Source organism: Oculina patagonica, chromosome 2 (assembly GCF_052425735.1).
Source record: "Oculina patagonica isolate OP01 chromosome 2, crgOcupat, whole genome shotgun sequence".
Taxonomy (NCBI): domain Eukaryota; kingdom Metazoa; phylum Cnidaria; class Anthozoa; order Scleractinia; family Oculinidae; genus Oculina; species Oculina patagonica.
The window spans coordinates 18471476-18488138 of NC_135759.1; the positions used below are offsets into that span (position 1 = coordinate 18471476).

A 16663-nucleotide genomic window follows, 5' to 3' on the forward strand; every position below is an offset into this window, starting at 1 on the left:
GGTATGTTTTTCAACTGTTTAAAAATTAAGCGCGCTCGGCATGTAGTTTACTTGTGGTTTATACGCACCAGTTAAATATTATACGCCTGGGCAGTGAAAATCGCTGAATCGTCAGTGCAAATTCTCTTTGTGTTATGTGGAACAAAGATCGAGAAATAAATTGCAAGTTCTCTTGATTAGTTTTATTTTTGTTCTTTAAACATTCTATTAAACCATCACAAAATGCATTACACATATTTATTTCTAGAAATTAGGCATGCATGTAGTCACTCACTACATGTATTTACATGAACCCGGTAATAATCTAATCGACACAAGGTATTTCCAGAGGGGTGGGGCGGGGGATCAGGAAAAATCCCTTCTGTGGGGGAGGTATGGATACCTAATTTATGGAACAGACTACACATTTGCATTTGAAAAAATCCCCCCGCCCAATTAGCCTCCACTGCAAGCTTGTTTCAGTCCAACACAGAATAGGAATATGGTCTATTCATGAAATTCACTAATATTTCTGAGTCACCACACTTTATACCTAAGAACACAAATACAAAAACCCTAATATAGCTATAGTGACAAATGTATTGTAATAATTAATTTTTAGATAATAGTGTCCCAGTAAAGGCACCCTTTAATAAAGTTTATGTACATACCGGTATGTATGGCCTACTTTTTACTGCACAATTCTTTAGCATGGTAGAAAAACATGAAGCAACATGCAAAAAGTCAGTTGCTTTACATTATTTGCACAAATGATTTCATTCCTTTTTTTCTTTCTTCACCCTGCCCATAAGATAAAACTCATCATTTGGACGCATGTTAGTTAAATGTGCCATTCTATTAGACAATGCAAAGAGCCCTGCAATGGCGCCAATATCCCAGGCATCTTCACTGTTCAAGCCATGTTTTTCCAAAGCTGTTAAATGTTCGTCTTCCACTGTTTCAGATCTAGAAACATGCATTGCAAACTGAAGTATGGCCCTTTCTCTTTCTGTTAGGTCGGCACAATGCCAATTATTTGCCACCTAAAAACGGTAACCACACATTAAACAAAAAATATTAGAAAATGACTTGCAAAGCTGTCAAATGACATTTTATTGCCCAAAAAGTCCTGATATATTAACAGACTTCCTAGCCTCAAGTATCAGAAGGTATGGTGGTCTAATAGTTGGTGCGCTGGACTCGGGATCAAGCAGTCTGGGGTTCAAGCTCTGGCTGGGGTCTTTATGTTGTGTTCTTGGGCAAGACATTTTACTTTCACAGTGCATCTTTCACCCAGGTGTAAAAACAGATACTGCAAATTTAATGCCGGTGAAACCCTGTGATGGACTAGTATAGCATCAGGGGGAGTAGAAATACTTCTGGTAGCTTCATGCTACTGAAACTGGGATAAGCCCAGGCCTGATGGACCACTAGGCTTGAACGCAAACTTAACCTTACCTTACCTATAGGTTTACCTCGAGTTTGTTTATTGACATGACTAATATTAACTAACTACAACCCCCAGGGGGGAGGGGGTACTCGACATAATTTTGGGTAGGGAGGTGCAGCCCGGCCTCCTAAACCCTGACCCTGTTTAAGACACGAACCTCTGATTTTCCTACCCTGTTTAAGACAGAATGCCAATTTTTGATACCCTGTCTAAGACATAAACAAGTACCTCACTGGCTTTGTTGTGATCGTGAATTAAGCTATGAATCAATGCTGAATTCAACGTAAGTCAGCAATACAGAAGAATAAGCCTATCCTGTTTGACATTGGTCCATGCAAAGATACCCCATTTAGGACAAAAAGGGGTGAAATATACACCCCGTTCGTTAACGGGGCCGCACGTCCCCGTTAAATCCTAATAAGGGAGTGCCCCCCTGGGCTACAACCATGGCAAACAAAAGTTTAAGTGATTTTACCTGATCCCCCAGCAGTGGATTTTTTGAGTAGATTCTTAACAGGGCACCATGTGCCACAATACAGTACATGCAGTTGTTTGCTGAGCTTGTTGCAACCACAATCATTTCTTTCTCGGCGTTTGTAAGATTTCCCTCTCTCAGCATCAGAGCATCATAATACATGAAAAAAGCTCGAAATTCGTCAGGCCGATGAGCTAGAACTTTGAAGACATTAGGTAAAAAGCCACTCTAGGAAGCAAGAAAATGCATGTTTGTTACCACACTATAACAATATAAGTCAATTGTACCCATGTAATTACCAAAATAGAGTAGGTCCCTCCATGGGTCCATGACTTAAGTGCGTTATCATACTGGATGGCACTATAGTATACCTGCAGTATGATACAATCTCCATACTATAGTATGGAGATTGCCATCTCCATATTTTCCGAAGATGATCTGACTATTTCTGAAGATTTCCAAAGATGTTCTGACAACTTCCGACATTGACGAAGAGTACCGAAGATGTTCTGATGATTTTCAAACATAATTTGCCGAAGTAGGTGAAATTGACTCAAACACAAATAACAATGCTCATTTTCTGGATATATTTTGGCATAGTTACTCTACTAACTATGATTTTGGCCAAAATTATATTTAAGTAAAAAATTCAAATTTGTCAGTCAGGTGTGAAAAATAGGCCTGAATGCGCAAGATTGATATTTTGGATATCCAGGCGTGAGACCCAAGCATAATGCATGAGAGTTTGCAGGTGTACTATTGTAAAGCGCTATTTGTATCATTATAGCACTATAGAGATAAATAGCGCTATATAGATAAATCATCCTCATCATCATCATCACTATATATCTTAGACCCCTCCCCCATATCCATAAGCTGATGCCCCCTCCGTCTTATGAACTCACTGACAGTATGTGCCTATACACCATTTTAATAAGTCGAGGGGCCATTTTGAAGTTTTATTTTTCCGCTTATGACGTCAATAATAAAATATTCAAAATGACACCTTGGCTTATTACAGTGGTAGATACTTCATTTTAATACGTCGAGGTGCAGATGAATATTTCATTAACAACGTCATTTGCGGAAAGTTAAATATTCAAAAAGGTGTCTCGACTTATTAAAATGGTTTATAGACTAGCTTTTTTTTTTTTTTGGGGGGGGGGTCCAATTATATATTAAATAATAATACATCAAAAAATAATTATTTTCAAATATAATCCTTGTCCATTCACAGTAAGGCTACTGTTACGCCGCAAAATGTAATAATCGCCGCAAAATGTAATACTAACGCAAAATGTAATAACAATCGCCGCAAAATGTAATAATGACGCAAAATGTAATAACATTGACGCAAAATGTAATAAAGTTGTTAACGCAAAATGTAATAACTTTTTAACGCAAAATATAACAAATTTTTTAACGCATAATGTAACAAGAGCTCTTAGAGCTTACAACTGCGCTGGTCTCGTGAGCACTTTAGGGGAGCCATGTGGGGGGAACAAAAAATGCATCCCCCCTCCCCTTATCCCCTTTACCAGCGTCGAACAATGTTGCGACTGACAAACAAGATGGTAAGAAAACACCTTGCGTGACATTTCATGGTTGACTAGTTTTCTTATATGCTAATGGTGGCCAAATTTAATTCCCACGATCCTGATCCGTGAAACAAAAAAATCTTTTAAATCAGCATCCAGTGTTGTCTTGAATTACCGTTTAAAGATTGAATAACCAGCTCCTTAAATGGAATATTGGAGCAGATAATTAAATCAAATTTAAGAAGAACACTAGACCTGTGTTTTGCTGAATGGGAATTCCCCGGGGAATTAATTTACCAATGACGTAACCCTTGCAAGTCAGGGGATGTTTGTCTCAGTGATTTTCCATCAGATTTCAGAAATCCTATAGATGACACAGCTCCAAAAATAAATAACGCTAAAAAGTCGAACATTTCACACTTAACATGCTAAGTTTAGACCAGAGGATTTGTTTAGTTTCCGTTTGTAGCAGATTTAAACCTTTCATAGCATTGCGTGATTCTTGCCGATCAGTGCCTTGTGAAAGTAAAAATTTGTTAACGCCAGCACATTCCAGGGCACAAACGTAATGTAAATAAATGTAAATTCTTGCCCGCTAAAGCGTATTTATTTAAAGCGTGAAATTTTAGTATTTTCTTCGATTCAAACGCTTCAAAATACTTCACACTGAATTTGTAAGTAAAGATTAATGGATTGGCAAAGATTTGAAAGGTAGAAGATAATAGCTTTGAAAAATTATGTGACTTGAGGTCTAGCCGATCGAAAGTGAAACTTGTCATGTCAGCACATTCTTTTACACCAACGTAATGGTATTTATTCACAGATTCTGGCCCGCTGAAATATATTTTTCTTTCGACGCATGAAAATTTAGAATTTCCTTTGAATAAAATGCTTCAAAATCGAATATTTCACACTAAACATTCTTTGTAAAGACAAAAAATAAGAAAATGTTTCCATTTGTTACTGATTTGTAGCTTCTAAACATCGCGTGAGATGAGCCTGACCGAGTGGAGGTTTGGTGCAGGTCACCGACAAAACGAAAAATAATAATAAACCCCGTGCAGAGCAAGAACTGCGCAGCGCAGTTAATAACGCAAAATGTAATAACTTTAAAATTTATATATATATTGAAATCGTGTAGCCAAGCTCAGTGGCATTAACTTTTTGTTGGTTTTATGCGAATTCAGCATTATAGACCTACCATTCCTTTGTTTTAAGAAAAACTCCGCCGAGCTCCGGTTTAACTCAACTTGCATACTCGGGAGGAATATGTTGATATGCTAGCAAGGCTTCTAGTACGATCGCATTGCATGTCTACATGTATGTAATTAAGACTTTGTGGTCGTAGTCCTACCGTGTGCTCGGTTTAAGGTCGCGCGGGACCCTTGCTCATTAATAAATTCATTAGCCAAATTTCTTTACGAAGTGCTATCTTGTAAAGCTTTAATTCACTACATTTTGAACATCGATTCCTCTAAAATTTAATAAGGATACTCAGGGATGATGGAATTACATCATGATTGTCCTTTTACTGAGACATGACCATTGTCTGTGATGTTACAAGCCCTTAAAAGTTTAACTGCAGATAATGTGATTTTGTGTCCAAGTTTTCAGCTAGTACAGCGCACCAAATTAAATGATTATATAGCTTAGTGATAAATCTTAACCTCTTTTGTGCTATGGCTAGAACAAAATTTTCGATTTCAAAAACTGCTACAAGTTAATGGCTTCTAAGAGAGCAAAAATGTGAAATCTTAACTTTGAAACGTGCTATCTTCATTTTGAGAAGGAAATTTAAAAATTCGCTCTAGTCATAGCACAATAGAGTACACCAAGTTTATGTTCCTCGCGAATCAACTCTTGAAATTCTATATCGGCGGAGAAAACTTGGACACAAACAACGTGTTATATATTCAAAGCTGTGAATCTAATTATGATAATTCCCTATGTTCCAGCGCACGCGGCACAAAGCTGAGAACAATTACTAGTAATTACTTGTACAAAAGAGTTTAAAAACAAACATTCTCATGAATATTTCGTTTGTTGTCGGCTTCAGTCGTCCGGCAGTTCGTGCATACTCTTTAAATAAATACATACTAATGATTGCAAGGGTCCTGCGCGACCTTAAATGGCGACTGTAGTTTATTAAGTCGTTTGTTTGAGTTCATCCTTTGCCTACTAATTCTCCGCCTTCGAAGTAGACAATAAGATATTCTTCGACAACACAGATCACAAATTTTTTACTTGGTGAAATTTTAAAGAATATAAAGAACTGTATAAGTTATTTTCTATTTTTTATCTGTAATTAAGTTTTAAAGGTCCACATCAGCCCTAGGCTGCCATCTTTATAGACCTTTGTTTTCAAATAAAGTATGTATGTATGTATGTAGAGTCCTACTGGCAGGGTCTAAAATATTGTGTAGACACTGATTGTTTTGTTTTTAAAAATTATAAAGGATTTAAGAGATGACGTTGGAAAAAGGAAGTTTTTGGTGGTTGTAATAAGTTTTAACTTGATAATGTTATGAAATCAGTGTGTGTTTTATATTTCCCAAGTTTACTGGAAAAGGCAGAGGACAAAGTATTCTTGTCGTCAGGGACCGTATTAACCATTCACTTTAACGTTCTTGTTTACCTACTTCGATGAGAAAGTGTTAATTGCAAAGGATTGTTGGTGACAAAAACTGACGTAAGATTGACAACGAAGACGACTATTTCTTTGCATCTGTTTTGCTGTTATGACGGATTTGGGGGGTGTATTTCTTAATCCGTCCCTTTCTGCTTTCACTTGTCTCGGATGCTAAGAGGCCAGTTTTACCAGCTCTAATGAAACACGTTTGTTAATGTACAAAACATACCCATCCTTTTTAACAGTCAAGGCTCCATCTCCTCCCCAATCCGATCTAATGCACTAGTCATTTGTTTCCTCCGCCCCCCCCCCCCCACCCCCGCGACATGCGGGGACTTTGTCGGGCAATAGCGGGGGAATTACTGCAGCTTTGCGATGATTTTATGCCCAGACCCCCAGGGACTTTACCTCAAATTTGCCTGACCTAAAATACCCCCGGGAAACCGCGGGGAAATTTTCAAAAACATAATATAAAATGAGACAGGCCAAACACTACTCCCGCTGGTTGCTGAATGTTAGCCTTCAGTCTGTTAACGGAGGATTTAATTAACGCTTTCTTGAGCCATTTCAGTGATGATCTTTATGCCATTGTGTTTGCTAGCTCTGTGGCATATTCGTTAGGTTTATTGGCTCTTGTTTGTTGAGAGATTCTTAATAGCCTTTAAAGGAATGTTGTAGACTATATTGTGTATTGGATCAGTGGATTTCTAACTGTCAACTCGTATATGTGAAGTGGCGGTTAATTCGTATGATAATGTTTCGTTACCACGGTTGTGCGAGCAAAGGTTTCTTTGTTTTTAAGCTGCCTTTAGTTTGAGTGGTTGCGATTTGTGCTCTGGGAGCTAAAACTTTACCTCTATTTTTTTTATCTGTTTTGTTGCGTTACTTGCATCCAACAAATAAATTTTATGGCGGTTTGATCACTGCATTTGAAGTCTCTAGGATGCTGCAACGATGTCTCCTGGCAAATGTTTTATCTTAAGCAAGACTCGAGTTTCGGTCCTTCAGTGGACCTCATCAGTTGCTTCTATGTTAAAAGTCACTTTGAATGATTTGAAATCAATCGATTTGCCGTTTTTGTACTTGTCTGCGGATCGAAAATTCTGTTTTTTGATTTGCCCACGTAACTGGGCCAATTGTGTTAATGTAGTTTCGATCCGTGCTTAAGTGTGTTTGTTTAGAAGGCTATTTTTTGCATTTTTGACCGTAAAAGGTCAGTTCTGATGCTAAAAAGTAGTTCTTTCTTAGCCATGTGACAAGAATGAGTTCAAGAGGGGGTACCAAACAACTGTGTTTGTTGCTGGCATGGCTCACGATTTTCAAGTCTTCTCTCAACTTATTGGTTATTCTCCCACACTATTTGTCTAATCAAAAAGCTATACTCCAAACAACTTCAGTGGAAAGTTTTTTAAGCTGGTTGAAACATTCCTAATAGTTGTTGCTTCTCAAAATGTATTTAGCGCAGAAATGGACAATCCCTACTTTTGCAAGGTCTTTCAGCTAACCCAGGGGGGTGGTGGTTTTGCAAAGAAATTCTGCCCTGATGGGTGGTGGAATTCCCCATATTAGCACCGCTTGTTTGCAAATCCCCCCGCTATGTCGCAGGGGTGGGGGAGCGGGGGAAACAAATGACTAGTGCATAAAAGGACAGCGTGGTTGACGGGAATAAAAAATTCTTATCTCGTAAAGTAACTGCCAGAAAGAAATAGGTCTAGGAGGGGCAGTTCCTATATGGTCCTTGCAAACATACACGAGGTAAATTATTGAGTGCAATTCGCCTAATTCAGGAAACAAACGTGTTATTTTAGAGTTTGATAGAGTTATTGCATTTTGCGTTATTACATTATGCGTTAGAAAATTTATTACATTTTGCGTTAAAAAGTTAAGCTTATTACATTTTGCGTTAACAACTTTATTACATTTTGCGTCAATTTTATTACATTTTGCGTTATTATTACATTTTGCGGCGATTGTTATTACATTTTGCGTTAGTATTACATTTTGTGGCGATTATTACATTTTGCGGCGTAACAGCTACAAACATATTTTGTGCCTTGACAGCAAGCTAACCTTTTCTTCAACTTCTCTCATTGTCTCCTGAATATCTTTTGGCAATGTGTCCGTTATAGGCACAGGAAAGCGACTGATCGGCTTTTCTGTACTCAGATACCTTTTGCTCGTTGCAGCGACAAGTGTTTGAGACAAAACTCTTCCTCTGAACAGAGGAATCGACGTCAAATGTCTCACTCTGCCCACAAGACAAGAAGCCATGATCAACGAAGTACACAAAGTGTGGTGTTACACGAAGGAGAAGTAACTTTGGGAATTGTCCGCTGAATTTTCCGTTCGTGCCCAGTTTTTCTCTACAACGGGTGTCCCCATGACGTCACGCTTAGCAGCCTGACTTCAGTTGCTACACAATATTCGAGCGTTGCTGGTAATACTTTCGTGATTTTCTCTCAAAATGGTAAGTCTGTTGTTGTCAAAATGATTACTCATTTGGACCTACAGGGCTAAGAGTAATTTTTGCAGGGTCTGCTTTCATTGCTGCGCAAATTGAAGTCGAAGGGTGACAAAGAACTGAAGCTTCTTTTCCTTGGTTTGGACAATGCTGGGAAAACGACGATTTTAAAGCAGCTCGCTTCGGAGAACATTGAACATATCACACCAACGCAGGTATTTGCCGTTGTTATCGTTAGCAAACGCGAAGGCCAGTACTCTAACAATGAATTTTCTCTTTTTTCATTAGGGATTTAACATTAAGACTGTTGCATCGGAAGGATTTAGGTTAAACGTATGGGACATAGGAGGTACTAAATTTACGAATTGTTTTTACACGCCGATCTCTTTAGTTTAATAGAAGTGACAAGTGCGTCATCCTTTTACAATTATCATTATTCTTAAGTTTTTAGTTATTCAGAGATTGTTGTTTTACTTTTTATAGGGCAGAGATCCATCCGGCCTTATTGGAAAAATTATTTTGAACAAGTCGAAGCTCTGGTGGGTGTTAATTGAAAGTGACAATTTTTTTGATTGAGCTTATAAAGTTTTGTGCTTATTTAAAGAAAGATAACTTTAGAAAACCATATCAAGTCCAATAAATTTGTCATGGGAAATTCTTGAACGGTTTCAGTTACATTTGTTTACTCAAATGTTGCTTATCTTTGTAGGTATATGTTATAGATAGCGCAGATCGAAAGAGATTAGAAGAAACAGGTCTGGTAAGTGTTAGTCACTGGCATATGTAGAACCCCTTTTATTAACTTCATAAACAAGTTCATATACTAAAATATTGCTAATATTGGTCAATAGTTTTGTAGTTGTCAAAGTGTTTTGGGAGTGGACTCTTGTAAATAAATGTACAATTAAACAACTTTTCCCCACTACAACTCACCTTCATGAAGCCAAAAATGTTAGTCTCAAAAGTGCGAGTCTTATGTATTAGTCAATTTCAAGCAAGATCATCCCAAACAAAACCCCCGGGCATTTGACTTTTTTATACTATTCGTCCCAGACGTCCGTTAGTCTGCGGTTCAAACATTCTGGTCACGTGATAATGTTTTTGTGGCTCTGCGGTTTGCAAAACACTGATCACGTGATGTCGTTTTGGTTGTCTGGTCAAATGCCCTGCTGGTCGGAGCTGAAATGTCATCGCAAGTTCATTGTACCTGGGGGTGGGGGGGGGGATTTGGACAGCGGGCAGTTCCCCCTGGGCACCAGGAAAACTAAAATACTGCGAAAACTAAAGAAAATAAAAAAAAAACTAAACTAAAAAGAACCAAGTTGCCCCCACCAGGAAAACGTTCCAAAGCAGACAAAAAATCCTAGGTACGGCCCTGAAGTTGGGGTCAAAAGAGTACGAACCCTGATAATAAAGCTTTATACTACAGTATTAAAACTACTAGTAAGTGTTTGTGCTTCCTCTTGATCATTTTTTTAAGTTTAAGCTATTAAAAACAGAAAGACTTCAAAGCTTCAATACCTTTTGATAAGAAATCTGGCAGTGGCTACAATTTGTGAATTTTTTCTTTAGGAATTGTATGAGCTGTTAGAGGAGGAAAAATTGAATGGTGTACCTTTACTTGTTTTTGCAAATAAACAAGATCTGTTATCAGCCCTGCCACCTGATGAGGTAACGAATCAATTAATTTTGTTTGTATGCTGTTTTGTGCGCACTCTTTAAACTTAGTTGGTTTCGTATTGCACTGTTCCAGAAAATATCCATACTCCCCCCACGGAGTGTTTTTCAGTTTGAACCCCTCCTCCCCACTGGAAATTCCAGTGTAGCCTTATACTTTCCTTTAAAAGTATTGGTTTTCAAGACCCCCCTCCCTCCTTGGATTTTACAATGATCCTCCACAGGGAGGGAATGGATATTTTCTAGAACCACACATTGTATGATTATATACATCCTGAGGGGGAGGGATCAATTCTATCAAGGGGATTGGTGTTGGGTGTATACAAGGCTGTCATCAGATTTCGAGTCACCTTTTCCTGGATCTTCACATCCATAGCAGCTTGTTGTTTTGTGGATCAATGCAGGCAACTCTTTCAAAGTGGACAGTGCTGTAATTAAGGCAGATACCTCCCTAAGGCAGGCATGGTTGACCGGCTGAATTTCACTTGTTGGTGACTTTTTTGTCTGTAACTGAACCATCTTTTAGGCCTGCAGACACCTTTTTAAAGGAACTACGTCACAGGGATTTTGCAGGTTTTTGGTCTAAACTGTTCTGAAATTTGTAATAGGCAACTAAACCTATGGAAAACATCTTTGAACATTTAAAGGAAGATATAACCCTAATTTGCAGATAGAAATCAACCCTACGACTGTAAATATTGATTTTTTGTTGACGTGTGGAAAGAACTTGAAAACGTTAGCCTAACTTTTCCAGGTTGCAATCTGTTTCCATCCGAGCCATTTGCAGTCAAAGATGCTCGTTAACAGTTTCAGTGCTCCAATTATTATAGCATTTTTTAGTAAAAATGGAATATTATTTTTAGGTTTCCTTGGACACAAATACAAATTTTGGCTGTTCAAAAATCTGTTAAAATCCATGACGCAGACAGCTTGAGTTGGTCCCAATGGTGTACGTGTATGCCCTTCCATTTTTTTTGGTTGATCTGATCAAATGGAAATCACCATTTATAACATTTTAAGCTATTTCAACTCTTTATTAATTATTATTTTTGTAATTAAATACAGATTTCAACAGAATTAACACTAACCAATATAAGAGACAGAAGCTGGCACATTCAAGCATGTTCTGCAAAAACAGGAGAGGGTATACAGGTAATGAATAATTTTGGAAAAACTATGAATAAATCCAATTAGACTTTCATGCGTCACAGTGGTCAATGAGGGAAACAAAAGTATCATGTTACATACCTTATTGTTACTTATTTTCGCGGTACTTAATTTTACGAAAATGGAACATGCGTATTTTGCAGGACTTAATTTTTCGCGTTAAGGCCCAAAAAATGCGCTAAAACAATTAAAAAACCGTCAGAAACGCTAAGAATAAGTTTTTGCAGGTCTTTAATTTCGCGATATTTTGAAAATCATAAAAATCGCGAAAATTAAGTCCCGCAAAAATAAGTAACAATAAGGTACGTTTGCATGAAAGTAAAAATATTGCATTGGCTGCTTCAAAAGTCTTTTTAAAATTCAATAATATTAGCAAAAGTTTGTGTTAAAAAAGCAACAGTTCAAATGATTGAAAACTTCCTTGAATGAAAATCTGCACTCAAGTGTTGACTGATTGGCCGTGTGTGTGTAACATTTTATTAAAGAAAATCCTTTCCCAGATGTTGGTTGTCACATGATTTAGTGGTTCAATGCTTCATGTCAAAATCGAAATGCATGATGATCGGCTTTTCAACTAGCAAGTAAACCTAACAAGTAAACATAAAACAACAATTCAAACTAAAAAGTGATTTCCTTTGTGTAATTCTCAGTTGAAGTTATTATTATAATGTCAATTGATTGGCCATATTGCATATTTTTGCACTTCCCTTTGAGTCTCTGAGTTCTTGATTTTTAACTTAAAAGTACATAAAATTGTAGGTTTTGTACTGCAATCCTTTAGAGTTTCTACCACAACAATTAGACTACTTGCCCTCATTTCCTATGAGTTTCCAGGCCTGAAAAATTCATGGAATTAAGTTTGGCATGGAAAGTCATGGGAAATGGTATTTATCAACATGTACAAAATAAATTAGGCAGGTTATTTTTTGTGAGGAAAGGGTAAAAACATACCCGACATCAAGATAATTTTTGAAAATTTCCAAGAAAAATGACCAGTCAAATAAAGGTCATGGAAAACGTTGAAAAGTCATAGAAGAGGTCATGGAAAGCCATTGAATTTGAAAAGATCAAAAGAGTATGAACCCTGCATAATCCAAAATGTTGTTATACTCTAAAACTGTGAACTGCAGTAGTTGCTTAAAGTAATTCCCTTCAGTGAGAGATTCGATCCATCATTTTCAGTTATTTCTTTATTAATTATTTTATTTTTATTTTCAGATGGGAATGGAATGGATTGTGAAGAATGTGAGGAGTGTTTCAAAGAAATGATAGCTGTGGCATAGCCTAAACTAGTAATTTCAATCCATTTTAAAACACTTGTAAGCATTTAATTTTCATCTCATTGCAACTGCCAAACAGTTGCATTATTTACAGTAGCACATGCATAATCGCCGTTTGTTGACTCACATCTTAGCACTGAGGTGCTGGCAATTTGCATAAGAGCATGCTAGGCAATTGTTGAAAAGGGAGGTCTGATCGTCTGAGTATAAGTTAACTGTGATATCTGAAACAGAAAACAATACAGTCCTTCTTACCATAAGGCTTGTTTTCTGCGAGTTAAACATAATTTTATGAGACTGCAGAAAAACTGTTGATGGAAAATAATTTTATTGATAAGCTTCACAATGATAGATCTTGTTTGGTAGATTATTCTCGTAGAAAAGGTTTATCAAGACATGTAACTAAATATTGTTGCTGTCCCACTGTAAAAAGTGAGATTAGAGCTCTGTCAGTACTTAGGTTACTGGGAATGCGGTGTTGTTTCACATTAAAACTATTGTTGTTTACTGCCTTAGAAGTAAAAACAGGTCTTGTCCAATGTTATCCAATATTATTGACACCTTTGTTGAATAGTGAGTGAAATAATTTGAACTATGTGTAATATTATGTATTCAAGTCAGTGGTACACGTTCTTTGATTATTCTTCATTTTTTGTAGATATTTCTAATTTGAGATAATAATTCCTTGGTGTAATATCTAGACACTCTTTTGTGGTGATCAGTTCCCATATCTTCCTTGCTACCTTCTTTAATTTGTTGTAACATACAGAGGAGAAATTACAAAATGATTTCTAGTGCAACTGAAAGGGTTACTGTGATTTTCAAGAAAATCACATCATCTGGCCATCCTCAGTATTTATGGTAATAATTAAAACATTAAGTTAAACAAAGGTTCTATGGATGTTCCCAGTCCCCTATTTTTCTGTGAAGTCATCTATAGAGCTCAATCCTGAAGTTCGACAGGCCACCATCTTGGTCCCTGTTTTGAGCAAAAACGTGGGAGAGTACAAAAAGCCTGTGGGAAGGAATGCAGGGTGTTTATAGTGTGGGGGTGGGGAAGCAGAAATGGGGATTTTGCATGGGCATTTTGCACTCTCTCCAGTTTTCGCTTGCATTCAGAAACCAAGATGGCAGCCCGTTCTATAACTTCACTGAAACACAGGGGACTGTGAAAAGTCTTAAGGTTCTACAGCTCACCCTTTGATTCTCCAAGAGTGATCACCATCTAATTTCTCCTTACAGTATTAATACAATGTAAAACAGACAGGTGACGAGAATTAAATTAATCATCAACATGTACCGCTTGTAATATTATTCAATAAAAACTAAGAAAACGTTTATTTTTTTGACATGAACTTCGCATACAAGTAGAATGTTTTTTCATCACCTGAGTCCAAGAAGTATATAATTTTAAACGTTGGGGTTGTGCTGAATTTCTATTATTGCTGTCTTTGTTTATGTGGTGCTCTTTGCTTCCTAATTAAATTATTGAAAAATCAACCCAGTTGGGCAAAGATGTAGATTAATTAAATAAATTGAATGGCATAGTAAATGGTGGCAAATTTGAGAGGAATGCATTGAGTATGGAACAACATATTTCCACTTAAAAAAAATGTTCAATCTACAGATATTACTGTATAAGTAACAGTAACCATATTATGTATGCCTGGGTGGCGTTGTTTGAAATAAGTTTTGACCTGTTTCCTTTCAAACTTGGCGCAAGAACTAAAGTTTGCGTAGCTAAGTTATGGTTATATATCATGCTATTTCAGGGGAACTTGTAAATTTAAATGATGCTAGCAGAGATCACCCTAGCCTCGGAGCAGGCTCTCTGCAGATCATTGATGTTAATTATCTACTAGTCGAGTACAGAAGCATATGCTTTTTTCGAGTACCGTAATAACACATTTTTTGCATGAAGACATGTTTTTTTATTTTGGTCTTCAGTCAGTTCGTCCAAAGAGTAATGGTTGTCAATTTCACAGGAAATTTTCAACTCTGAAAATCCTTTCCAAAATGGAGCTTTTGAACAGATATTCATTGTTGGTATACGTAGTATAATAATTTATGTACATGTAGTTTTTTTTATTGTACGTCATTTTTTGTAGACCAAGTTATAGTAAGGTTATTATTTTTAACTTTACTATTGATGTATTTAGGTGTTGCTCATTAAAACTAACCATTCCACATGATTGTCAGCATTGTGTATCAGGGACGTATCATATTTCTTTGAATAATAACCATCCCTTGAATAATACCCCCTTCAATAATTGCCCCCCCCCCCCCCCCCCATCGTGTCAACCCTGTTTGGTGAAATTGTGAAAATGGTTGAAATAATCAGTTCCCTTCACCCCACCCCCCTCCTTTCCATGCCTTTAAAGAAGTTGTGCATCATTCAAGGTAATTAAAGCCACACTCTGTTTCATTAGGAATATCCTTTCAGTTTGGGGGAAGGTGGGGAACAGCATTGTATTCGCTTTGTAAAATTACTAGATGTGTCCCAAATTTAATGTGACTTAGGTTGGGATCTTCCTTCAAGATGCCATTATGTTGGTATTACCAAACATAAATAGGCAGAAATAGGTATGACAAATTGCACAACCCCAAAGCACAAAACATTTAGATTAAGGACCAAACAAACAGTTTCTAAATGCAGGGTTCCTACGCATCTTGAAAACCCTTGAATTTCAGGAGTTCGTTTTCAAGGCCTTGAAAGTACTTGAAATTTGTTTTCGGTTCTTGAAAGTCCTTGATTTTTTTTATTGAACATCAAAAGGCTTCAAGGCAATGAGAAGACCGCCAAAATAAGCGATTTTTTTAGTTCTTCAGCAAGCACATCAATGGCACAACAGACTGGAAATCATTGATTTGGGGTAAATTTCATGAAAAAAAAGTCCTTGAAATTTCCAAGATGGGTTCTGGAAAGTCCTTGAATTTTTGGCCTGAAAAAGTGTACGAACCTAGGTGTAAATGAGAGTAATGTTGCACAAGGAAGCAGGTAAGCCCTCACCTCCCACTTGTGTGGCCTGAGTTTGGTTCCTGGCCAGAAGTCAACATGGGTTTTGTTTGTAGTTGGCTTTTACCTAGCCTGCAAATAAAGCTGCCTCTCCATGCTCTAGCTGCTTGTTGCATTTAAGTGGCCAGAGCACGGAGAGATGGCTGTATTTGCAGTGTAGTTTGTGCCATGCTTAAAGGGTTTTTCTCTGGGTTCTCTAGTTTACTTGTCAACTCAAAAACTGACACCTCTTAATTCCGATTTTGATCCGAGATCAGCTCTAAGACGGTAATTTTTATAAGTGTTGCCCTTGACATCAATTGATTGATGAACTGAAATGGGAACTACAATTTAGCAACAGAAATCTGATGGTTTCTTATCCTCGGAAAGACATCAAGACTGAGAATGCACTGCGAAAAAAAATTGAAACAGTGAAAAACTCTAATTTTTGAGACAAAATTACTTTTAATGGACAATCTGGATCAAATAAAGACACTGCCAACTATGTATATTAAAACTCTATTATAGTAATTTTTTTTAAAAAAATTACTTTATTTTTATCTATTTCTCACGTTTTCGTAAATTTTAATATATATATTTTTTATTTTGTTAGGTTTTAGATTTATTATTAATTGTTATTTTTAGAATGTAATGTAGGTCCACATCAGCTTTTAGCTGCCTGTAGTTTAGACCTACTTATTAAATAAAGTATGTATGTAAACCCATGACCAGACAAAAATTCTGAGGTCAAGGAAAGAATTTTTTTGAGGGTGAGAGGACAGTCCAAAAATAATTTAGTACCTTCTCAGGGAAATAAGTCAGAGATATTCAATGTGCATGGTTTCAGGCTTTATTAACAGACTCCACCTCCACCATTTCTTTCAAAGGGATGTTCTAAGGGCTTGTCATGTGGCAAACCCTAAGAACGTCTGCGTAGGAGGCTAAGGGACGTTTGTCTCTCAGGATACTACTATGACTACATTTATCACAACAAGATAATAACTCAAGCAAA

At 37.0% G+C, this 16663-nt stretch overlaps 2 protein-coding genes across 3 annotated transcripts; one reads left to right on the forward strand and one right to left on the reverse strand.

The window, feature by feature from the left end:
- Positions 1-173: 173 nt before the first annotated feature.
- Positions 174-8474, reverse strand: LOC144643281 (uncharacterized). The gene is made up of 3 exons (XM_078502485.1): positions 8142-8474; positions 1905-2132; positions 174-1022 (listed from the first exon to the last, which is right to left on the reverse strand). Exons 1-3 carry the CDS (start codon positions 8340-8342, stop codon positions 756-758), a joined length of 696 nt encoding a protein of 231 aa, XP_078358611.1. The 5' UTR covers positions 8343-8474; the 3' UTR covers positions 174-755.
- LOC144643283 (ADP-ribosylation factor-like protein 3) lies at positions 8458-14848 on the forward strand. Of its 2 annotated transcripts, XR_013568883.1 has the most exons (9): positions 8458-8538; positions 8604-8747; positions 8821-8881; positions 9016-9071; positions 9242-9292; positions 10105-10203; positions 11275-11361; positions 12595-13610; positions 13662-13679. XR_013568883.1 is itself a non-coding variant. In XM_078502486.1 (8 exons), the coding sequence occupies exons 1-8, from the start codon at positions 8536-8538 to the stop codon at positions 12643-12645; spliced, it is 552 nt and encodes a 183-aa protein (XP_078358612.1). In that variant the 5' UTR covers positions 8458-8535; the 3' UTR covers positions 12646-14848. The 2 variants fall into 2 exon arrangements, 1 of the variants encoding a protein (XP_078358612.1); XM_078502486.1 differs by having other exon boundaries at positions 12595-14848.
- The last annotated feature ends 1815 nt before the right edge of the window (positions 14849-16663 follow it).

Coding starts and splice junctions, on each gene's coding strand:
- LOC144643281 (XM_078502485.1), bottom strand. CDS start 8,342: ATGGCTTCTTGTCTTGTGGGCAGAGTGAGACATTTGACGTCGATTCCT. Junction 2,133..8,141: donor TGAGAGAAGTTGAAGAAAAG/GTTAGCTTGCTG, acceptor CTTGCTTCCTAG/AGTGGCTTTTTACCTAATGT. Junction 1,023..1,904: donor ATCCACTGCTGGGGGATCAG/GTAAAATCACTT, acceptor TACCGTTTTTAG/GTGGCAAATAATTGGCATTG.
- LOC144643283 (XM_078502486.1), top strand. Junction 9,293..10,104: donor GATTAGAAGAAACAGGTCTG/GTAAGTGTTAGT, acceptor TTTTTTCTTTAG/GAATTGTATGAGCTGTTAGA. Junction 11,362..12,594: donor AAACAGGAGAGGGTATACAG/GTAATGAATAAT, acceptor TTTTATTTTCAG/ATGGGAATGGAATGGATTGT.